The sequence below is a fragment of the Scyliorhinus canicula genome, chromosome 20, assembly GCF_902713615.1.
Source record: "Scyliorhinus canicula chromosome 20, sScyCan1.1, whole genome shotgun sequence".
Taxonomy (NCBI): domain Eukaryota; kingdom Metazoa; phylum Chordata; class Chondrichthyes; order Carcharhiniformes; family Scyliorhinidae; genus Scyliorhinus; species Scyliorhinus canicula.
This window is the reverse complement of record NC_052165.1, coordinates 14798415-14823336: the sequence shown is the minus strand read 5'-3', so window position 1 is coordinate 14823336 and position 24922 is coordinate 14798415. Positions and strand designations below refer to the sequence as shown.

The 24922-nt window shown below is 49.9% G+C and overlaps 1 protein-coding gene across 2 annotated transcripts in view; it reads left to right on the top strand.

Moving 5' to 3' along the window:
* tspan12 (tetraspanin 12) overlaps window positions 1–24405 on the top strand; it is a 59846-nt gene extending 35441 nt beyond the window's left edge. Inside the window, exons 7-8 of one of the 2 annotated variants that reach the window (XM_038780045.1) lie at window positions 5196–5339; window positions 23201–24405. In XM_038780045.1, the coding sequence (XP_038635973.1) occupies window positions 5196–5339; window positions 23201–23512 (456 nt within the window). In that variant the 3' untranslated portion in view covers window positions 23513–24405. Of the gene's footprint in view, window positions 1–5195; window positions 5340–18067; window positions 18540–23200 lie in introns of those variants that run through there. The other variant, XM_038780046.1, reaches the window with a different exon arrangement.
* The last annotated feature ends 517 nt before the right edge of the window (window positions 24406–24922 follow it).

The following is a 24922-nucleotide window of genomic DNA, read 5'->3' as shown; positions in this document are numbered from 1 at the left end:
GTGTCCAAAGCAGAGGGCGGGGCATTGGGCCAAGGTGGGGTACTCTTTCAGAGAGTTGGTGCAGACTCAATGGGCTGAATGGCTTCCTTCCGCACTGTGGGGATTCTAGGAAAATGGGAGAGAAACCTGATTGAAACATATAAAATTCTAACAGGCTGGACAAACTAGTTGCAGGGAGGATGTTTTCCCTGGTTGGAGAATCTAGAATGAGGGGCACAGTCTCAGGTTACAGGGTGGAACATACAGGGTTGAGGTGAGGAAAGACTTCTTCACTCAAAGGATAGTGAATCTGTGGAATTCTCTACCCGAGAAGGCAGTGGAGGCCAAATCACTGAATATATTCAAGAAAGAGATAGATAATCTTTTAGAGTTTAATGGTATCAAGAGTTGTGGGGAGAAAGCAGGAATCTGGCACTGAGGTCAAGGATCAGCATTCAATGGCGGAGCAGGCTTGAAGGGCTGGTTTAGCACAGGGCTAAATCACTGGCTTTTAAAGCAGCCAAGGCAGGCCAGCAGCACGGTTCAAATCCAGTACCAGCCTCCCCGAACAGGCGCCGGAATGTGGTGACTAGGGGCTTTTCACAGTAAATTCATTTGAAGCCTACTTGTGACAATAAACGATTTTCATTTTCAAGGGCCGAATGGCCTGTTCTTCCTAGTTTCTATGTTTCTCAGTAAATAATGTTATAAAAGTCAAAAACATCATCATGACCCCAAAAGTGTTAATCATAGATTTTTCTTTATTGGGGAGGTGAGAGGAAAAGGGAGAGATCAAAAACTATTCACTCGTTTTCAACAGCAACAGTAGCACCTTTAATAGAATAAAATATTCCAAAGGTGCTTCACAGGCCGGTTATAAAACAACATTTAACACGGAACCATGTGAAATGAAATGAAATGAAAATCGCTTATTGTCACGAGTAGGCTTCAATGAAGTTACTGTGAAAAGCCCCTAGTTGCCACATTCCAGCACCTGCTCAGGGAGGCTGGTATGGGAATTGAACCGTGCTGCTGGCCTGCCTTGGTCTGCATTAAAAGCCAGTGATTTAGCCCAGTGTGCTAAACCAGCCCCTATGTGGTGATATAGGAACATATAAGATCATAAGAACTAGGAGCAGGAGTAGGCCATCTGGCCCCTCGAGCCTGCTCCGCCATTCAATGAGATCATGGCTGATCTTTCGTGTACTCAGCTCCACTTTCCGGCCCAAACACCATAACCCTTATTCCCTTTATTCTTCAAAAAACGATCTATCTTTACCTTAAAAACATATAATGAAGGAGCCTCGACTGCTTCACTGGGCAAGGAATTCCATAGATTCACAACCCTTTGGGTGAAGATGTTCCTCCTAAACTCAGTCCTAAATCTACTTCCCCTTATTTTGAGGCTATGTCCCCTAGTTCTGCTTTCACCCGCCAGTGGAAACAACCTGCCCGCATCTATCCTATCTATTCCCTTCATAATTTTAAATGTTTCTATAAGATCCCCCCTCATCCTTCTAAATTCCAACGAGTACAGTCCCAGTCTACTCAACCTCTCCTCATAATCCAACCCCTTCAGCTCTGGGATTAACCTAGTGAATCTCCTCTGCACACCCTCCAGTGCCAGTATGTCCTTTCTCAAGTAAGGAGACCAAAACTGAACACAATACTCCAGGTGTGGCCTCACTAACACCTTATACAATTGCAACATAACCTCCCTAGTCTTAAACTCCATCCCTCTAGCAATGAACGACAAAATTCCATTTGCCTTCTTAATCAGCTGTTGCACCTGTAAACCAACTTTCTGTGACTCATGCACTAGCACACCCAGGTCTCTCTGCACAGCGGCATGCTTTAATATTTTATTGTTTAAATAATAATCCCGTTTGCTGTTATTCCTACCAAAATGGATAACCTCACATTTGTCAACATTGTATTCCATCTGCCAGACCCTAGCCCATTCACTTAACCTATCCAAATCCCTCTGCAGACTTACAGTATTCTCTGCACTTTTCGCTTTACCACTCATCTTAGTGTCATCTGCAAACTTGGACACATTGCCCTTGGTCCCCAACTCCAAATCATCTATGTAAATTGTGAACAATTGTGGGCCCAACACGGATCCCTGAGGGACACCACTAGCTACTGATTGCCAACCAGAGAAACACCCATTAATCCCCACTCTTTGCTTTCTATTAATTAACCAATCCTCTATCCATGCTACTACTTTACCCTTGGTAAAGTTTTTTTATAGGCATCTAAATAATAAAAGCGTGGTAAAAGGACGAGTAGGGCCAATAGGGATCAAAAAAGTGATTGACACATGGAGGCAGGAGGCATGGTTGAGATATTAAATGAGCACTTTACTAAGGAAGAAGCTGTGCCATCGTTATGGTGAGTGAGGAAGTAATTAAGACACTGGATGGCTAAAATCAGTAAATAGAAGGTAATAGGAAGCTTTCTGGACTTAAACTTGATAAGTCATCAGATTCAGATGGGATGCATCCAAGGATACTGAGAGAAGTAAGGATGGGAATTATGGAGGCAGTGGCCATTATCTTTCATCTTTCATTTGATCTTTTGGTGCTGGAGGACAGGAGAAGTGTAAATATTATACCGTTGTTCAGAAAAGGGTATAAGGATAAGCACAGCAACGTCAGGCCAGTCAGTCTAAACCCAGTGATAAGAAAATGTTTAGAAACAACGATCCGGGACAAAATGAACAGTCACTTCAACCAATGTGGATTAATTAAGAAAACCTGCGCATATTTGTTACGGGCAAGACATGATTAACGAACTTGATAAATTTACAGAGGGTTGCTGAGGGTAATGTGGTTGGTGTACATGGACTTCCAAAAGGCATTTAACAAAGTGCCACATCACAGGCTTGTCAGCAAGGTTTAAGCCCATTGAATAAGAAAGACTGTGGCAAGTTTTGTGACCTGGATTAATGACCTGGACTTTGGGGCACGATTCAGCGGCCTTCAGTAAAGTCCGCTGAACGGTGCATTTAGTGGGGTGTTTCTCACTGGCTACAGCCGAGAGGAATGCTATCCAATGACACTCTGCCATTTATTTTGGCCTCAAGGAGTTTCTCCCCACTGAGGCTGAACTTAGAGGGTCTTCCTGTCGAAGCTCTTCAACAGTGAAGGCTTCTCGCAGGTCGGGCCACTATTTTTGTCCGATCTTCCCCCCCCCCCTCCTTTCCAGGACCCCCTCCCTGCATTTCTGACCCCCCTCCCCCCCAAGCTTGGGGCTGCCCCATGGACCCCCCTCATCCTCTCCTACCTGGCAATGCCAACCGGGCAGTGCCAGAGTGCCAAGATGGCACTGTCAGGGTGGCAGTCTGGCTGTGCTGAAGGAGTTCCAGGGTTCCACTCTGCCCTGTTCCCGATCACCCGGGGGGTTTCTAATGGCCTGGGAGACCCCCCCCCCCCCCCCCCCCAAAGTGCCATTATGACCGATCAACGTGTGTATGCACCAGTACTAAACAGCGTTGGGGTGAAGCCTCCAGGCCGGCTGAATCCAGCAAGCGAGTTGGGTGACTTGGGCGAAGTTTCACCCAAGAAGGACATTGTAAATGCGGACCAATGTTTAGAACTGTTGGGAGAGAGAAAGTCAAATTGGGCAATGGAAATAGAGGTGATGGATGAGTCCAGCTTGGGATAGGAGGTGAGTTTTGAAACCTTGAACAACTTGGGAAGAAAGGGAGGTCATTAGACTGGTTAAAAAAATATTTTGGAGAGGTGGGCAGGAATTGGTATTCATCTGACATTTTCCAGGTAGATAACGGGAGGAAAAAGGGTTGCCCCTCCCAGATGAGAGCCTGCACTGCCACCACCACCCCTCAATCCCACCCCTCCTTCGATGCTGACGATTAAATCGGCTACCCATAGCCCACTGACCTCCTGCCAAAGGCCTCCTGCACAGCATTTTCAAGATCCCACAACAAAGGGGCCATGCGACACCGGAAGGATGTCCCACTCGGGAAAATGGCCTTTGATGGGCGCCTTAATTGGTTTTATTCCCTGCCGTCCTCAGTGGAGTGGGCTGCTGATTCCTGTGACAGCCCACCGCTGGGAATGTAGCACGGTAGTGGGGCAGCATCAGTGAGCTGATTGGGCATGGAGCCCAATTTGGGGCTTGCGCGAGATTCACCCTTTGCACCTGGATCCTCGCTGGGCCCAACGGGGTTGCTGAATCGCACCCTGGGTGTGCAGCACACTATTTCAAAATTTGAAGATGATACAAAACTTGGAAGCATTGTGAATGATAATGAGATAGATTTCAAGGAGACATAGACATAGAATGGAATCTAACGCCGAGAAGTGTGAAGTGATGCATTTGAGTCGGAAGAATAAGAAGGGACAATAAAATGTAAAAAACACCATTCTGAAGTGGCTGCAGGAGCAGAGGGACCTGGAGGTACATTTGTACAAATCGTTGAATGTGGCAAGTCAAAATATGGTTAAGAAGACATATAGGATATGAATAGGGGTGGGGAGTACAAAGACAAGGACATCGTGGAAAACCTTTATTAAACACTGGTTTGGGCCAACAGGAATATTGTGTCCTGCTCTGGGCACTATCCTTTAGTAACGACGTGAAAGCATTAGAGTGGGTGTGCGGAAAAGGCTTACCAGAACGGTCGTAGAAGGGAGGGTCTCCAGGAACGTGGATAGATTGGAGAAGTTGGGTCTGTTCTCCTGAGAGGAGACTTGATAGAGGTGTTCCAATTCATGAGGGCTCTGGACAGAACAGATGGGGAGAAAAAGTTCCCATTGGCAGCAAATTAATTGGAGATAAAAAAATTGCAAGGCTACGGGGGAGTTGCTGAGTTGCTATGGCAGAGAGCTAGTATGGAGATGATGGACTGAATAGATTCCCTCCCTGTTGCAACCGTTATGATTCTATGATGAATCACTTTTGAAGTTGCAGTGCAGGTACTGTGGCCCACAATGTTGCAGAAACCAAGGTTCCACAAACACCAATGTGATAGATAATCAGATCATTATTTTAGCTGGTGTTGTTTCAGAGAATAAATGTTGGCAGAGCCACTAGGAACTCCCTGCTGTTCTCTGAATGCAAACTTATGACAACTGACAGGTTTATTTCAGGAAAACATTTTATTTTATGCAGCAAAAGATCACTGAATAGTTTTGGTTTGGAACATGTCATGAAGTTTAGAATGCTGTGAATTTTATTGTTCTTTCCAGTTCAAGTGTTGTGGAGTGATGTACTTTACTGATTGGCTGGAGATGACAGAAATGGAGAGGCCTCCTGACTCCTGCTGCGTTCGGGAATTTCCAGGGTGCTCTGAACACGCCCACAATGGGCATTTCATTGATATTTATCAAGAGGTAAGAGGGCTGAGTCCTTTCCACATTTATTAAATAAATAGTAATATGTGGTTAAACGATAAGCAAATGGTTGGAGATTTGTGCTCATCTCATTGGAAAGGCAGTGCACTCTTCCCACGGACATTTTTCATGGTCAGCTCATTATCATTTGGATAGGGGCTGGAAGGGGCAGGTCCCGCAGAGGTGAAATTTAAATGGGACGTGGAGTGTCTGAATAGGGGGACAAACCCTTTACAGTTTTGGAAAAGCTCCTTGGTTACTGGCCCATTGACACTCTTTGCCAAGCTGCCTGAAAAAGGACAGGGGCAAGAAATGGTAAACAAACATGAGGGCGCCATGGCAGCACAGTGGTTAGCACTGCTGCCTCACAGCTCCAGGGACCCGGGTTCAATTCCGACCTCGGGTGACTGTGTGAAGTCTGCACATTCTCCCCGTGTGTCTGCCTGGGTTTCCTCCGGGTGCTCTGGTTCCCACCCACAGTCCAAAGATGTGCAGGTTAGGTGGATTGGCCAGAATAAATTGCCGCTTAGTGTGGTTACTGGATTACGGGGATAGGGTGGAGGTGTGGACTTAAGTAGGGTGCTCTTTCCAAGGGCCAGTGCAGACTCGATGGGCTGAATTGCCTCCTTCTGCACTATTCTATGAAGCAAAAGGGGATCCACTGTGTGGATGTGGCTCTGCAGGCTAGTGATGACGCAACCCAACATCCATTCCAGCTGATAGCTGTTAAATTGGTAGTGATGCATGAGGTGCTTGTGAGCCACTCTACTACATCATCCGAATGGGATAGGATTGCAGGGTGCCTGGAAGGAGGTGCCAGCATGTCTACAGCCATAGCTGACTGGCTGTTCCCGGCAATGTGTTTCATCTTATACCCAGGTCTATTCACAACAAAGGGCGTAGCTCTGCATCTGGCCACTTGCTGATGCAAAGCTGATGAAAACAGTCTCTTCCAGGACCTGCAGATAGTATCTGTGGTACCTTAGCAACTGCAGCCAATTAGGCAATGCTGGTTACTGGTCATCCTGCCAAGCTTCCTTTCATATTCGTACATACCCCAAAGCATGACACCACAATTCAATACTTCTGGACGACCATGCAGAAGAATGATTAGAACAGTACAGCACAGAACAGGCCCTTCGGCCCTCGATGTTGTGCCGAACAATGATCACCCCACTTAAACCCACGTAACCCGTATACCCGTAACCCAACAATCCCCCCATTAACCTTACACTACGAGCAATTTAGCATGGCCAATCCACCTAACCCGCACATCTTTGGACTGTGGGAGGAAACCGGAGCACCCAGAGGAAACCCACGCGCACACGGGGAGGACGTGCAGACTCCACACAGACAGTGACCCAGCCAGGAATCGAACCTGGGACCCTGGAGCTGTGAAGCATTGATGCTAACCACCATGCTACCGTGAGGCCCCTTTACATGGCCTTTACAAAGCCTTTACATGTCATGTTGGTGCTGTTAGGTTCTCAGTCTCATCATTGCTAGGAATTGAAGCTTCTGCATACACGAATCATTTGCCAAAACAAAATACCTGCCTGTCGATGTGGATAATGGCAGATGGTCAGAATACACCTTTGGGACTGCATTGAACTTGGGTTTTGCAGGGGAGTCATGAGGTGTGGCTGAGCATTCACAGGAGCCTTTGATTCTCTCATGATGCTGCCTAACATGCTGATGAAAACTTCCACAATGGACTGACAATGTCCATGTCTTAATCTTGATCTGTTTAAATTACTCCAGCAGAGAGCGTGTCATCTGTCATAATATCCACTCATGTATATAATGAGATGCAGACAGGCAGTGATTGACACACAGGATGACCAATGAACACACAACACAGAAGAACCAATCACCAGACAGGACACCACCACTATAAAGCCCACAGGGCATTAAGCCTCTCCCTCTCTCAGGACCCTGCCACTGAGACATGGTACCAGAAGTGCTATTAATCCTGCCGAACCTACCTTGAGTGAATCTGCAACAACCAGCAAGCGGCCAACCAGCGAAATGGAAAATATCCAGCCTCCTCCGCAGCTCCGCATCTCCGGCAACCTCGCCGCCAATTGGAAAATCTTCAAGCAAAAGTTCCTCCTGTATATCGAGGCCTCCGACCTCGAGGCAGCATCGGATGCCAGGAAGATCGTGCTATTTCTCTCAACCGCGGGGGATCACGCCATCCGTATCTACAACTCACTTACGTTTGCCGATGGCGAAGACGAGATGAAGTTCAAGATAGTTCTGCTTAAATTCGACAGCCACTGTGGCATTGAAGTGAATGAGAGCTTTGAATGGTACATCTTCCAACAAAGGCTTCAGGGTAAGGATGAACCTTTTCAGTCCTTCCTGACCCATCTCCGCATCCTAGCGCAGTCATGTAATTACGGCTCGACGGCTGATTCCATGATCCGAGATCAGATCGTTTTCGGGGTCCAGTCCGATTCCCTGCGGCAGCAGCTCCTCAAAATCAAACAGCTAACCCTCTCTGTCGCTATCGAGACTTGTGTAATCCATGAGCATGCCAGAAATCGTTACTCCCACATCAGGGCGGCAGAAACTGCAAAACTGGCCTCCCACGAGGCAGAACGGGTGCAGGCCATCGCAAAAATACAAGGCCTGAGCCTCGAGGAGAGTGGCCATTTCGCGCACTTTTCCCGGGTCCCTACGCATGTGCGCCACGACTGGGTGGACGCCGAGGCCGTAAACCTTAATGCTCAGGTGCGTATGTCGGCCGACCGCACTGCGCATGCACAATGGAGCACGGAACGTGCTGACGTCAGCGTCATGACGTGTCTGAATTGTGGCTCCGCCCATTTAAAGAGGCAATGTCCAGCCAAAGGATGGCGATATCTACAGTGTGAGAAGCCTGGCCATTACTCGGTCTTCTGCAGGTCTGCTCCACCGATTATCAGACAGCGATCCCAGATACGGCGCAGAAGTGTCCGCTCGGTACAACAAGACATGCAGGATTCTGATCCCGACAGCCCAACGGACCCCGATGCTGACTGTCTCGTGTCTCCATATCGGGTGGGCATTATAACGACACGCGAGCTGGTCTCCACTGCATCTGCAACCCGCCTTTCAATCCTCAGTGTGGATCCCGATGACGAATCGTGTGCTATCCCCACAGTCAACCAGGCTCGCATCCGATTTAAACTGGACACCGGTGCGTCTGCAACTCTCATATCACAGTCAGATCTCGACAGCATCTGTGACCAATCAAGCATTCTTCCAGCAGCCTGCCAACTCCTTGACTACAATGGCAATGCCATAGCTGCCAGTGGATCGTGTCAGCTAGGTGTATCTCACAAGGCAATAAAGGCAACATTATGTTTCGAAATCGTCCGGCCTGACAGGGCGTCCCTGCTCGGTGCTCGCGCCTGCAAACTCCTGAATCTGGTCCAGCGAGTCCACACCATGTCCTCGACACCGGCGACTGCCTCGCCCGATGTAGATCTCCAGGCTGAGATAGACGACATTCTCACGCAATACCACAACGTGTTTGATGGAATGGGCACGCTGCCATATCGCTACAAAATTCTGCTCAAGCCGAAAGCCACCCCAGTGATCCATGCACCACGCCAGGTGCCGGCTCCTCTCAAGGATCATCTGAAAAAGCAGCTGCAAGACCTCCATGACCAGGGCATCATCTCAAAGGTCACGGAACCAACAGACTGGGTCAGCTCCATGATCTGCGTAAAAAAAACCCTCTGGTGAACTCCGCATTTGCATTGATCCCAAAGACCTGAACCACAACATCATGCATGAGCACTACCCGATCCCGAAGCGTGAAGAGTTAACCAGTGAGATGGCTCACGCCAAATTCTTCACCAAGCTGGACGCCTCCCGTGGGTTCTGGCAGATATAGCTGGACGCATCCAGTCGGAAGCTCTGCCCGTTTAACACTCCGTTCGGCAGGTATTGCTACAACCGCATGCCTTTTGGTATCATATCAGCTTCCGAAGTATTTCATTGCATAATGGAGCAAATGATGGAGGGCATCGAGGGGGCGAGTCTATGTGGACGACATGATCATCTGGTCCACAACGCCCGAGGATCACATTGCTCGCCCCAAACAGGTCTTCCAGCGGATTCATGAAAATGGCCTCCAGCTCAACAGGGCCAAATGCTCATTTGGTCGATCCGCTATCAAGTTTCTGGGTGACCACATTGCACAGCAGGGTGTGCAACCTGACGCTGACAAGGTGCTGGTGATCAATGCCATGAAGACCCCGGAGGACAAGAAGGTGGTCCTCCGCTTCCTCGGGATGGTAAATTTTCTCGGGAAATTCATTCCCAATTTGGCAGCCCACACCACGGCCCTCAGGCATCTCGTAAAGAAGTCAACAGTGTTCCAGTGGCTGCCCGCACATGAAAAGGAGTGGCTCGAGCTAAAGGCGAAGCTCACCACAGCCCCAGTACTGGCGTTCTTTGACCCAACCAGGGACTCCAAGATATCTACTGATGCTAGCCAGGACGGCATTGGGGCGGTGCTCCTCCAGCGAGACGACTCCTTGTCCTGGGCTCCAGTGGCATACGCCTCCAGGGCCATGACTCCGACCGAACAACGGTATGCCCAGATCGAAAAGGAGTGCTTGGGTCTCCTGACAGGAATAGTCAAGTTTCATGACTGCATATACGGCCTGCCGAAGTTCAGGGTGGAAACAGACCACAGGCCTTTAGTCCACATAATCCAGAAGGATTGAAATGACATGACACCTCGGCTGCAGCAAATTCTTCTTCGTCTTCGCCGATATGACTTTGAACTCGTCTACACACCGGGTAAGGAGCTGATCATCGGGGATGCCCTATCCCGATACCACGCCGTGTGAACAGGGCGACTTCATCTGCCACATAGAGGCACAGGTGCAGTTGTGTACCAGCAACCTACCAGCCACTGATGAACGTGTGGTCCAAATACGTGAAGAAACTACCAAGGATCCTCTACTGCAGCGCGTGATGCAACACCTCGCCAATGGCTGGCAAAGGGGCAATGTCCCCAGTTCTTTAACGTTAAGGATGAGTTAAGGACGGTCATTGAGGGAAACCTTCTTAAACTGGACAGGATCGTCATTCCTCAAAGCATGCGAGCTATGGTGCTCAGACAGATACATGAGGGTCACCATGGGGTCGAAAAATGTTGACGCGGAACTTGGGAGGCGGTTTATTGGCCGGGCATCAACCAGGACATTGCCGACACGGTCACGGAAACCTGCCAGAAGTTTCAACCAGCTCAGCCCAAGGAAACACTGCAACAGCGCGAGATTGTGACCTCTCCGTGGTCTAAAGTGTGGGTAGGCCTCTTTCACGCCAATGGGCGTCATTACGTGCTCTTGGTCGACTACTTCTCCAGTTACCCGGAAGTGGTGAAATTGTCGGACCTCACGTCTAGGTCCGTCATCAAAGCCGCAAAGAGACGTTTGCCAGGCATGGGATACCACTCACGGTAATGAGTGACAATGGTCCGTGTTTCTACAGCCAGGAGTGGTCTGATTTTGCACGATCCTACCACTTCAGACACATCACCTCCAGTCCCCATTACCCGCAATCAAACGGGAAGGCCGAGAAAGGGGTCTATATTGTTAAGCGGTTGTTGTGCAAGGCTGCAGACTCAGCCTCCGATTTCAACTTGGCTCTGCTGGCTTACAGGGCAACCCCTCTGTCGACTGGTTTGTCTCTGGCACAGATTCTCATGAACCGCAACCTGAGGGCGACTGTTCCAGTCATTCACATTCCAGACCTTGACCACCTCACGGTGCTGCAAAAAATTCATCAATCCAGGGACCAGCAGAAGATCACGTATGATGCTCATGCCACGGATCTGCCTGCGCTGGCTCCAGCAGATGTTATTCGCGTCCAGTTGCCTGAGGGAGGTTGGTCAGCCCCAGCTGTTGTTGTCAGGAAGGCCGCCCCGAGGTCCTTCATTGTTCAAATGGCTGACGGCTCCATTCTCCGGTGCAGCAGGAGTGCGCTGTGGAGAGTTCCCCGCCCACCGACTAACCGCATTGCTCCACCGGTTATCATGCCTCCTCCGGATGTCTCCTGCCATGAGGCCACCGATCTGCCAGCGATCCCGCCTGTCCACGACACAGCCGCAATGCCAGCGATCCCACCTGTCCATGACCCCGCCGCAATGCCAGCAATCCCGCCGCAATGCCAGCAATCCCGCCTGTCCATGACCCCGCCGCAATGCCAGCGATCCCACCTGTCCATGACCCCGCCGCAATGCCAGCAATCCCGCCCGTCCATGACCCCGCCGCAATGCCAGCAATCCCGCCGCAATGCCAGCAATCCCGCCGCAATGCCAGCAATCCCGCCTGTCCATGACCCCGCCGCAATGCCAGCAATCCCGCCACAATGCCAGCGATCCCGCCTGTCCATGACACCGCCGCAATGCCAGCAATCCCGCCGCAATGCCAGCGATCCCGGCTGTCCATGACCCCGCCGCAATGCCAGCAATCCCGCCGCAATGCCAGCAATCCCGGCTGTCCATGACACCGCCGCAATGCCAGCAATCCCGCCGCAATGCCAGCAATCCCGCCGCAATGCCAGCGATCCCACCGCAATGCCAGCAATCCCGCCTGTCCATGACCCCGCCGCAATGCCAGCGATCCCGCCTGTCCATGACACTGCCGCAATGCCAGCAATCCCGCCGCAATGCCAGCAATCCCGCCGCAATGCCAGCAATCCCGCCGCAATGCCAGCAATCCCGCCGCAATGCCAGCAATCCCGCCGCAATGCCAGCAATCCCGCCGCAATGCCAGCGATCCCGGCTGTCCATGACACCACCGCAATGCCAGCAATCCCAGCAATCCCGCCGCAATGCCAGCAATCCCAGCAATCCCGCCGCAATGCCAGCAATCCCGCCGCAATGCCAGCAATCCCGCCACAATGCCAGCAATCCCGCCGCAATGCCAGCAATCCCGCCTGTCCATGACCCCGCCGCAATGCCAGCAATCCCGCCGCAATGCCAGCGATCCCGCCGCAATGCCAGCAATCCCGCCGCAATGCCAGCAATCCCGCCGCAATGCCAGCAATCCCGCCTGTCCCCGACACGGCCGCAATGCCAGCAATCCCGCCTGTCCATGACCCCGCCGCAATGCCAGCAATCCCGCCTGTCCATGACCCCGCCGCAATGCCAGCGATCCCGCCGCAATGCCAGCAATCCCGGCTGTCCATGACACCGCCGCAATGCCAGCGATCCCGCCGCAATGCCAGCAATCCCGCCGCAATGCCAGCGATCCCGCCTGTCCATGATCCCGCCGCAATGCCAGCAATCCCGCCGCAATGCCAGCAATCCCGCCTGTCCATGATCCCGCCGCAATGCCAGCAATCCCGCCGCAATGCCAGCAATCCCGCCTGTCAATGACCCCGCCGCAATGGCAGCAATCCCGCTGCAATGCCAGCAATCCCGCCGCAATGCCAGCAATCCCGCCTGTCCATGACCCCGCCGCAATGCCAGCAATCCCGCCTGTCCATGACCCCGCCGCAATGCCAGCAATCCCGCCTGTCCATGACCCCGCCGCAATGCCAGCAATCCCGCCTGTCCATGACCCCGCCGCAATGCCAGCAATCCCGCCTGTCCATGACCCCACTACAATGCCAGCAATCCCGCCGCAATGCCAGCAATCCCGCCTGTCCATGACCCCGCCGCAATGCCAGCGATCCCGCCGCAATGCCAGCAATCCCGCCGCAATGCCAGCAATCCCGCCGCAATGCCAGCAATCCCGCCTGTCCATGATCCCGCCGCAATGCCAGCAATCCCGCCGCAATGCCAGCGATCCTGCCGCAATGCCAGCAATCCCGCCGCAATGCCAGCAATCCCGCCTGTCCATGATCCCGCCGCAATGCCAGCAATCCCGCCGCAATGCCAGCAATCCCGCCGCAATGCCAGCAATCCCGCCTGTCCATGACCCCGCCGCAATGCCAGCGATCCCGCCTGTCCATGACACCGCAGCAATGCCAGCAATCCCGCCGCAATGCCAGCAATCCCGCCTGTCCATGACCCCGCCGCAATGCCAGCGATCCCGCCTGTCCATGACCCCGCCGCAATGCCAGCGATCCCGCCTGTCCATGACCCCGCCGCAATGCCAGCGATCCCGCCGCAATGACAGCAATCCCGCCTGTCCATGACCCCGCCGCAATGCCAGCAATCCCGCCTGTCCATGACCCCGCCACAATGCCAGCGATCCCGCCGCAATGCCAGCAATCCCGCCTGTCCATGACCCCGCCGCAATGCCAGCGATCCCGCCGCAATGCCAGCAATCCCGCCGCAATGCCAGCAATCCCGCCTGTCCATGACACCGCCACAATGCTAGCGACCCTGTGAATTGCGCTTTCACGTATCTGATCGTCAGTCCAGAAGTAAAACACTCGAACATGTCAGTAACGAATATTCGTTTATTCACGGCCGGGACAAATCTCTAAGCAGTCGGGTAACTACCTTCGAGAAGTGCCAAAATCCCAGAATAAGGACTGTATTTTTATACATTTTACAGCTTAGGGGTGGTCCCCTTAAATTCCTAGATACACCTATGATTTGGCAAGGATCCAGAACATGTACATATATGGAATTATTCTTCGAGGTCGGGAGGTTATTTTTGACATAATCATTAGCACAAGTCACTATTAATATTATTACAAAGGTTTTTGTATCCCATGGCCATCTGGCTTAACTCATTCCAAAGCCCATTCCTTTTACATTTCAATGTTTATTTGTTCCAACTGGTCAAACGAGCTTAATTACGCTATCTCTGCAATAAAGTAACGCTTCCCATTCATTCCATTCTTTGACTTTTTGACCTCTCTGCTTTCACAGATGCGGGTCAGAACATTAAATAGTACTAAAGCCACACTCCCCTCTTTCCATCCCATAACCTTCTGACATCTCTGCTTTCACAGATGCCGGTCAGAACACGCTCCCTTTATTTCATCCCTTGACCTGTTGACATCTCTTTCACAGAGCTTTTCAGAACTGTTATATTAACCCTATCAGCGAAGTTCCAAATGAAATCCACTTCTACAACCCCGCCACAATGCCAGCGATCCCGCCGCAATGCCAGCAATCCCGCCTGTCCATGACCCCGCCGCAATGCCAGCAATCCCGCCGCAATGCCAGCAATCCCGCCGCAATGCCAGCAATCCCGCTGCAATGCCAGCAATCCCGTCACAATGCCAGCGATCCCGTCTGTCCATGACCCCGCCGCAATGCCAGCGATCCCGCCTGTCCATGATCCCGCCGCAATGCCAGCGATCCCGCCTGTCCATGACACCGCCGCAATGCCAGCAATCCCGCCTGTCCATGACCCCGCCGCAATGCCAGCGACCCCGCCTGTCCACGACACCACCGCAATGCCAGCAAACCCGCCGCAATGCCAGCGATCCCGCTTGTCCATGACACCGCCGCAATGCCAGCAATCCCGCCGCAATGCCAGCAATCCCGCCGCAATGCCAGCGATCCCGCCTGCCCACGACACCACCGCAATGCCAGCAATCCCGCCGCAATGCCAGCAATCCCGCTGCAATGCCAGCAATCCCGCCTGTCCAAGTGCCGGCGTCTCCTGTTCCACCTCTGCGGCGATCGACAAGAATTCATCGCCCGCCTCAAAGACTGAATTTATATACTTTACTCTTGTAAATTTTTTGTTCAGTTTGCTCCGTATCTGCATGATAGACACCTTCTCATGTACATATGTTTGTTAACTTACCACTTGTACATAGTCAGGCACGTATATACCTTCACGTTCCGAAATTTATTTTTTAAAAAAGGGAGATGTCATAATATCCACTCATGTATATAATGAGATGCAGACAGGCAGTGATTGACACACAGGATGACCAATGAACACACAACACAGAAGAACCAATCACCAGACAGGACACCACCACTATAAAGCCCACAGGGCATTAAGACTCTCCCTCTCTCAGGACCCAGCTACTGAGACAGTCAGAGTGCACAAGCCAGTGAGCATTATTACCATGCGGTAGCTAGTAAGTCTGGTCAAGCCTGTAAGTGGTCATCAGTTGGATTAGTAGAGTGTCAACCCACAGCTGAACATGTACAGCAGTCCATAGTTAAATAAACCCGTGTTGGATCATCTCCGGTGTCAGATATTTGTTTCTAGCTTCCCTGCATCCAGTTGCAGTCAACGTCAAACTAACCTGCCTAACACATCAGCATCTTTGGCTGGGAATGCTCAGTTTAAGTGTTTGTATAAAAGAAAAGCGCAAAATCTACAGAAGCGATGGAAAATCAGATATACAAAAGATCATTACATTCTTACGCACTAAGCTACATTAATTCCCCACAAACTAGCACCAAATGCTACCCTAGTTACAAAATTACAGAGGTTCGACCTGGCAATAGAGGATATGCACGTGATGCTCAAATAATGGGCATTTCCAATATGGAAAACCAGGCCGCCCTTTTGTAATTTCTTTTTGTCCTTGTTAGGCAACTAATTTTCACTCATTCTCTTTCAGTGCTGAGGGGAAGTCAGATACTGGCGTCCACCAACGCCAATGCTGCTTCATACTAACCAATAGCTGACTTGCTAATTACAGAACAAAACGGAAGAGGATCAACGTTTTATTTTAGCTTAGTCTCAAACGCAAAGCTGTACTTTTGTGGGGTACCCCAGCCAAGAATCATATCAAGTGTAGAATGTGATTATTCCAATATAGAGTAGCATAGCATCTCAAATGTATGACTACAGGGAGATGAAGTTTTTTTTAATCAGCTCCAGCTGCTCACGTTGAAATACCCTGCACTGGAAGAATTAATTATATGGTTAGAAAATCGAGGGCCAAGCATAATTAACGGAATGATTAATAGAAATGCACACATCAATTCTCCCAATACCGATAACAATGACATTTTATATTAATTGTGAACATATACATTGTGGGCAGCACGATAGCACAGTGGTTAGCACTGTTGCTTCACAGTTCCAGGGTCCTAGGTTCGATTCCCGACTTGGGTCACTGTCTATATGGAGTCTGCACGTTTTCCCTGTGTCTGCGTGGGTTTCCTCCGGGTGCTCCGGTTTCCTCCCACAAGTCCTTAAAGACGTGCTGTTGGGTAATTTGGACATTCTGAATTTTCCCTCTGTGTACCCAAACTGGCGCCAAACTGCGGCGACTGGAGGATTTGCACAGTAACTTCATTGCACTGTTAATGTAAGCCTACTTACATTTGGGCAGCATGGTAGCATAGTGGTTAGCACAGTTGCTTCACAGCTCCAGGGTCCCAGGTTCCATTCCTGGCTGGGTCACTGTCTGTGCGGAGTTTGCACTTTCTCTCCGTGTCTGTGTGGGTTTCCTCCGGGTGCTCCGGTTTCCTCCCACAGTCCAAAGATGTGCAGGTTAGGTAGGTTGGCCATGCTAAATTGACCTTAGTGTGCAAAAAGCTTAAGTGGGGGCTACTGGGTTACGAGGATGGGGTAAATTCGTGGGCTTGAGTAGGGTGCTCTTTGTAAGGGCCGGTGCAGACTCGATGGACCAAATGGCCTCCTTCTGCACTGTAAATTCTATGAAATTCTACTTGTGGCAATAAAGATTATTATAATTGCATATCTTTATGTAAACCAAGGCTAGAGTTGTGGTGATATATTCTCTTCACTGAGGGACCTGGTCACCCATCCATTGTAAGATCTGCCTGATTTTCATTCTATTGAAATTACTGGAATGTTAGTAAATGAGTAACGTTATCGGGTCCACTCCTCCAGCTTATCACCCTGGCATCAAAGACAAGCATTTACCCTGTGGACTCTTCCGCCTTCCAGGATCCCGGCCGGCGAGAATCATTTCATTCTCTTCTGCCCCTTGTTCATTTCTTACTGTCCTTAAGTCTTCCCATGCCTCTCCAATGTTCGTACTTTCAAGAGCCAAGCTTAACGTTCCCTGGTCGCGACTTCCCAATTTAAAGCATTGGCTCTCCCTCTCTGGTGCTTAACTTTGGTTTTGCAATAGGTTTTGCCTTCAGGTATTAGTGGGCAGCAGAGTGACGAGCAGAAACCTGGCTTAAGGCAGTTGGTGTTGAATTGGCTTTGCAGTAATATAATCATGAATGGAGTGCATTTCAATGAAGCTTTTTGTTAACTGGGAAGAAGTAAATCATCCAGAACTAGTTAACAAATAAATGCATTTTATGCCAAAGTAGGTCTCTCAGGCATTTTGCAGTTGATTCAGAAGTGATTTCTGCCTGGAGATAATGAACTAAGCATTCACATTTCCTCTCTCTTTTTCTCATTTTGTTTACATCAAGCATTGGTTAGTGTTTATATTATATGTGTGAAAGTTCCCACTGCAGCAGCATGAATACACAGTGGCAAAACAGAACTCCCATCATTGGAAAGTGTTTTTTGCCCCGGATGCAAAACACTGAAACATATTTTTTCCAAAAACGTTTTTTTCAAATGCAATATTACACTCTAAAAGCTGCTCAACAACCTTTTAATGATACCGGTTAATTGTATGTGGAGCAGTGTAAACAGAAATTTATTTGGTCGTAAATGCACTTTTGTTTATTATAGCTCTTAAAGCACTAGATTTCTAAAGCAATAATCTAACTCGAACGCATGAATATAAGAGCGAATTCTAAATTTGTGGAGGTATTAAAGCTTGCATTGTAAATGTTTGTATTTCAAATGTCATTTACAACATGAATGAGGTTTTCATTGAATGTAAAATGCATATATTATTTTTGATAGTTGTCTGCAAAAGCATTTCAATATGGAAAGGAGCCACATGATTGCCTCTGGAGGGTGCATTTCGTTACAGATTTGGTTTCAGAGCCTGACACTGAAAGGTCCTTCATTATGCAGGAATGTTGCCGCTGGCTATTTAGGTGTCAACAAAAACTTTCCTCTAGATCTGTGAAGGTTTAAAAAAAACTTCTGGAAATCCTTTCCCCCAATCCCTGTTGCCCCCTAATCACTTCATCTGTCGGATTTCAACTTGATTTTTGTTCCTCTCTGTGGTAGTATGACTATTGGTATTACGGTACCTGGGAGTGTGAGCTGCTATTGGTGGAGAAGGCTCGCTGCTCATTGGCCCAAGCGTTGCTTTCTCATTGGTCAAGACGAAGGTAGCTCCGCCCAATGAGGCGGGGTATAAGAACCCGTGTTTCCCAGCAGCCATCGTTCTTTCTGTACTCGAGCTGCTGGGGAAACATCTTGTAGATTAAAGCCTTCAATTCGGACTACTCCTTCGTTTCTGTGGTTATTGATCGCACATCACTCTAATTTTCTGTTCCCTACATTTTAACCTCTGCCTTTTTATCGAAGTTGAAGTAACAGAGTTCTGCTGCCTGGCCATTCCCGTTTTCCCTGAAACCTGAAGAATCCTCAATTGGTCAAAAACTGCTATGGAATTAATAACTTGCCAAACCTTGATCTAATTTTTGAACTGACATCCGATAACAAGAGTGTGCTAAATAGCGTGCCTGTACCACAGGGAGCTGAACGCCACAAAAGGCACAATGATGTAGTCGGTAGCTTTTAAATAGTTAATTTGCTGCAAATATTTCTAGGTAGTGACCTGTGTCCTACGGAATATTACTTTAGTTTCCCAAACCCTGTTGACATCCACTGAAATCTGTCAAGCAAGAAATTATACCCAAGATATTTTGAAATTGAATCCTTTGGGAAATAGATCCAGGTGTTCGAAAGGCTGTTTAAGAGATAAGCATGTCAGCACCTCAGAAATCATCCCATCAGCGGTGATTCAAAGTGCCCTCACTCTATTTATTGTGCGCTGAAGGGTATCACTAACCTTGAATATATTTACAAGTGAATGTCACCAGAGAATATCAGAACATCAGGTGATTTGTTAGAAAATGTCCTTGCAACTGGGCAAGATTTATGACATTTATAGGCGCACATTGTTTCTTTGTCAGAACTCAGAAATGTAGAAGTACCTTCCATTAAATTTATTTCGCAGTCCAGGAATTGTATATTTACTTCATATCTTGCAGCACTCATCTCAGACAATGATCTGCTGGGTTGCATTTAATTTGCAGTACGGCATGCAGGAGGCAGTAGTCCCATGATAGCTGAGTCACTGTCGTTATTATCTTGCATCTGTAGGTGGATAATGTACGGTAGCAGCAAGTGCATCATGTGCCCACTGGCAGGGACACATTAAAGTGAAAGGCAGGTAACCTCCGACAGATCCTCAACCTCCTGATCCCCGAGAACCGCTGTGGAAAGTAGACGGAAATTAGGGCCTCTTTCTTATTTGCCCTTCAGTGGAACCAAAACCTACCACGAAGAAAGATCAGAACATTACCCACTTGAAGGTTTCAGAAGTCACTGTAAAATACTGCTCTCTCGGCATCTTATTGGCAATACTTACATGATTCATTTTTATAAGATGGTACAATTTCTGTGACCATATTACTCTGTAAAGGTTGGAATATTTACGGCACATAAACATTTTATTGAAAAAGGATCCTTTAAAATGTTCTGACTTTCAAATAAATAATAGATGGTTCCCTCAGCTTGCAAGTTCAAAACATGAGATTCTCCGCAAATGCGGAGAATCGTAAAGGCTGCTGTGGGACAGGCCGTGACCCACGGCAGCCTTCACGCTCACTTCCGGGGCCGATTCTCTCCCCCGGGCGGGGCTAGGAGCGGTCGTCAAGGCCGCACGTCAAGCGTCAAGCCGGCTGACGCGGCCGATGACGTCGGCCGCGCATGTGCAGGTTGGACAACGCATGCGCAGTTGCCGTCTTTTCCCTCAGCCGCCCCGCAAGACGTGGTGGCTTGATCTTGCGGGGCGGCAGAGGGAAAAGAGTGCGTCTGTTACGGATGCAAGGCCCGCGATCGGTACCCACCGATCGCGGGCCTATGGCCCCCTTGGCACGGCCGTGGTACTGCCGTGCCAATCGGGCCCCCAGATGCCCCAAACGGGCATCTGGCGCCCCTTTCACGACGGCTGCGAGCAGGTGTGTTTGCTGCCGCATTGAAACGGGCGTGATGGCCCGGCCGCTCGGCCCATCGGCCTCGGAGAATCGCCGTTCGCCGTAAATAACGGTGAGCGGCGATTCGTGGCGTGGGTCGGGCGTGGGGGGGGGGGGGAGAATGGGGGGGGGGAGAATAGTGGGAGGGCGTGAAAAATGTCGTGAGGCCCTCCCGCTATTCTCCCACCCAGCGTGGGGGCGGAGAATCGCGCCCTATGTTTCTACAACAATGTTCAAATTACATTCTGGTGTGCAATGTACAAATTGGGCTAAGTCCAACTTTAGGATTTGAACACAATAATGGAGGCTGACAGTACAGTGCGGTACTGAAGGAATGCAGAGAGTCTGGCTGGAATTCTCCAGCCGTTGTGGTTCTCTATTCCTGCCGGCAGTGCACCCTCGCCCGTGGATTTCCCGGCGGAGTGGGTCGGCTTCAATGGGAAATCCCATTGACCAAGCAGCGGGAAGAGAGAACCCTGCCACCAGTGCATCGCGCGCCGCTGAGAAACACACGGCTGGGGAGCGGAGAATCCCGTCCGCCGTCTTTCGGATGAGGCCCTACCTGCTCTCTCAGGTGAATGTAAAAGAATCCGTAGCATTGTTGTGAAGAACAGAGATTCCTGAGGGCCCAGCCAATATTTATCTCTCAGTCAACATCACAGAAGAAACAGATGATGCATGTGGTGTGTGTGTGAGAATGTGTGTGTGTGTGAGTGTGTGTGAATGTGTGCGGCTGAGTGTGAGTGAGAGTTGTGTGTGTGAGAATGCGTGAAAGTGAGTGTTTGTGTGTGTGAGAGAGTGTAAGTGTTAGTGAGAGTGTGAATGTGTGTAAGGAGTGTGTGTGTGAGTGTGTGAGTGTTGTGTGAGGAGTATGTCTTGAGTGTGTGAGTGTTTGTGTCAGGAGTGTGTATGAATGTGATTGTGTGAGAGTGTGTGTGAGAGTGTGTATGTGTGTTGATGAGTGTGTGACGTGTGTTTGTGTGAATGTGTGTGAGAGAGTGTATGAATGTTGTATGAGGAATATGTCTGAGTGTGTGTGAGTGTTAGTGTGTGTGAGAGTGTGTATGAGTGTGCGCTTGTGTGTGGGTGTGAGTGTGTGTGAGTGTGCGTGTGAGATGGTGTGAGAGTCTGTGTGTGTGTATGTGTGAGTGTGTGTGTGTATGTGTGTGTGCGTGAGGAGTGTGTGTGTAAGCATGAAATTTAGCTTGTTATAAGTGTACGAATCTGAATGGCCAGAATAACCTTCTGAGGTGAGTTTAATTGGTAATTTAATTGCAAATGCAGCCATTTCTTGAAACTAGCAGAGGGGGTTGAGAGTGAGTTTCTGGGTTCTTGCAGGGCTAACTGCAGAGCGGTCAAAAGTAACCATCAGCTTGCAAAACTTTACAAATCACAACCATCTCCCTTCCTTGGCATAAGTTGTTGGACAATTTACACACTAGCAATGCCTTAATCTCCTTCTGATTTTGCCAGAACGTTCTGGCCCAGTAACCTAGGGCGGGATTCTCCCTTTTGTGGACTAAGTCACCACGCCCGCCGGAAAACGGGCGAGAATCACTCCGGACTTTTTCCTTGAAAGTCCGGGTTGATTCTCCGTTTTCCAGGGGATTAGCAGGACCCCGGCATGCGTCCTGCAGCTCTGGCTGCCGGCGAGGCCTGCTGCTCAGACTGCGCGACCGCGCAAGCGCATGTCGGCCGCAAGTGGGTCTGCGCATGCGCACGGCGGCCCTCTTCAGCGTGGGCGCCGGTGACATGGCGGAGCCACACAGTGGGCCCGAGCGGAGTAAGGGAGGTCCCCCCCCAGATCATGATGGCCCACCAATCGGTGGCCCCCGATCGCAGCCTGACCACCGCTGAGGCCCCTCCCGGAGTCAGACAGCGGCCGTGGGTCCGAGCTCCTGCCGGGTGGTATCAGATGTAAACCACGCCGGTGGGGGTTCGGCCGGTCGACCGCGGAGAATTGCCGCGGGGGGCTCTTTCAGTGACCTCCGACCAGCAACGCGTCAACTGCGCAACTGTCGGGTCCACGGAGAATAGCAGAAGCGCTGTCACGCCAGTTTTTTTTCCAACGTGAACGGCTATTCTCCACCCCTGCGCCGGGCGCGATTCCAGCGCGGGTGGTGGGAGAATTCTGCCTCTAGTGTGTGGAATGTGTGCAAACAGTAATTGGCACCTTGCATATCAAAATGTAGTTTGGAGAAATGGGAGTGTGCAAAGTTTTCCCAAAGGATTGAGGGGCAGGATTCTTCGCTCCTGCGGCTAAGTGAGGGGCTAGCACCGATGAGGGGCTCGCACCGGCGGCGCATGAAGTGCCCGCGTAATGCGTCGAGAACGCCCAGGCCCCGAGCCGCGCATGCGCACAGCTGACAACCTGCACCGGTCACGCCGTACAACATGGCGCCGGCTGTGCATGTGACCTACCCACCGACCCCACAGCCCACCCCCCGCGGCCACCCCCCATCAGTCCCCCCAGCCTTGACAGACGCCCCCTCCAGCCAGCGGCATGGATCCCGGCAGAATTTGGGACTCAGGGCATCGCGAGTGGGCCGGCTGATGAGGAGCCAACGGCATTACGACTGCACGCGGCGCACATCACGATGATGCCGGCTTTGGATGGGGCGGGGAACCACAAATTGGCATCAAACGGGCACCGGCCCTGATTCTGGCGGCAGAATCGATTCTCCGCCCGATCACTGATTGTGAATTCGGCGTCGGTCATCGGGAATCCTGCCCGAGGTCTCAGAAAAAGCTACTGTCTGTTGTTGCAGAACACAGTGCATCGCACATCAGAGTGCATTATAGTGGGGAAGGGAAAAAACATGTATGTCACAGAGGATTGTTATCTGGTTATTCAATGTACCACCTTTTGTTTTTGCTGCAGGGCTGCGGGCAGAAAATGTACAATTTCTTGCGTGGCACCAAACAGTTACAAGTGTTGAGGTTTCTGGGGATTTCCATCGGAGTAGCACAGATACTGGCCATGATTCTCACCATTACGTTGCTTTGGGCTTTATACTATGACAAAACAGAACCAAGGAGCGGTCAAAGGATATCGAGCCAAAAAAGGCCAAGTTCCCAACACCTGGCCTGTCATTCAGTAGAACTGATGAAGTATGTCCCAAAGAACTGTGAGCTGAGGCAGGCAGGCGCCCCTCACACCTTCTGCACGCCTTTCGAAATAGAGGAATTGTAGCTGGAGTTGATGACATCGGCAGGACGCTGCAAACTTTGCACAAAATTCCCTTCTACCCTTTGCACCCAAATGTCGCCCATAAGGTTTCAAGAGAACTTTTGAAGTCTGCATGACCAGCATCATCCCAAACAAAATGGATGGGAGAGCAAGAAATAAACTTTTCAGTGAGGGTAACTGGGTTTACTTTGATTAAGGCACTTTTCCATTGTTGCATTAGAGAGCCCTGAAGTTCCTCCAGTGCGAGTCCCTCTTAGACCATCATTGGATGCTGGTTTAGCTCACTGGGCTAAATTGCTGGCTTTTAAAGCAGACCAAGCAGGCCAGCAGCACGGTTCGATTCCCGTACCAGCCTCCCCAGACAGGCGCCGGAATGTGGCGACTAGGGGCTTTACACAATAAATTCATTGAAGCCTACTCGCGACAATAAGCAATTTTCATTTCATTTTTTCTTCATATCTTCAACTTGAACCTTTAATTCAGGAACGTTTGGTTCCCCGGCAGTGGTACTCCTGAGCATTTTTTTTATCAGTAACGTTCTGGCCAATGGACAAGTGCCTTAATGAAATATACTTCTTCCGGCAGTTCTTGTGGGACATTGATGCTGTTTATTATCGATCAGGAGCTTTGGGTTGGCAATAATCTTTGCCAGAAAAGCTTGGAAAATCTTTCAGAACTATAGAATCAAACAAACCCGTTAACTTTAATTTGTTAACATTCTGTGTTAACGAGCCATTGGTGTAATTGTTTTAAATGATGTACCGTTTTGTGTTATGCACTGGTTTGCATAGTAATTGCCTTTTCGGAAATTGCTCTTTGGAATGAGATCCCTTGTAAACTTTCTGACACCGCATGTCGCAAATCTCCATCGTCTAATAAACCTACAGATGTACAAATGGCCTGTTTATTGTATGATTACAAAAATCCCATTTATGATTACATTCTGTTATTTATGAACTGCTGTGCCTCAGTAATTGTATTCTAAACATTGCAAGCTATTGCATCAATAAGGTTTTCTGTGCTTTACAGTGGGGACTTTTCCGTTTTGGAGATTAAATCCAGTAGCGGTCGGCAAAGTTGGATTGATTCCCGTTGGGCGGCAGGATGGCAACACACGCATAATCTTCCGCTTTTCGCTTCATTCATTTTGCATCGGTGAATCTCACGGTGGGCCGGGCAGGAGACTGGCTGCCTGCCATTGCCTGGTGGGCTCCCAGGTCCTGGCACCATGTTTAAATGGCACGTGGGCAGCCATTCTTTCAATGCAGGTCAGATTATCATGCAAACGACTGCCGACGGTGGCAGGTGAGGCAAAGCTGATCAGAGTGAAGCCAAGCACAAACCTAGAGGGCACCCTCATTCTCCCATTTCACAGCCCAACAGAAAAGTGGAATTGCAAATCCAAAGAGCTTA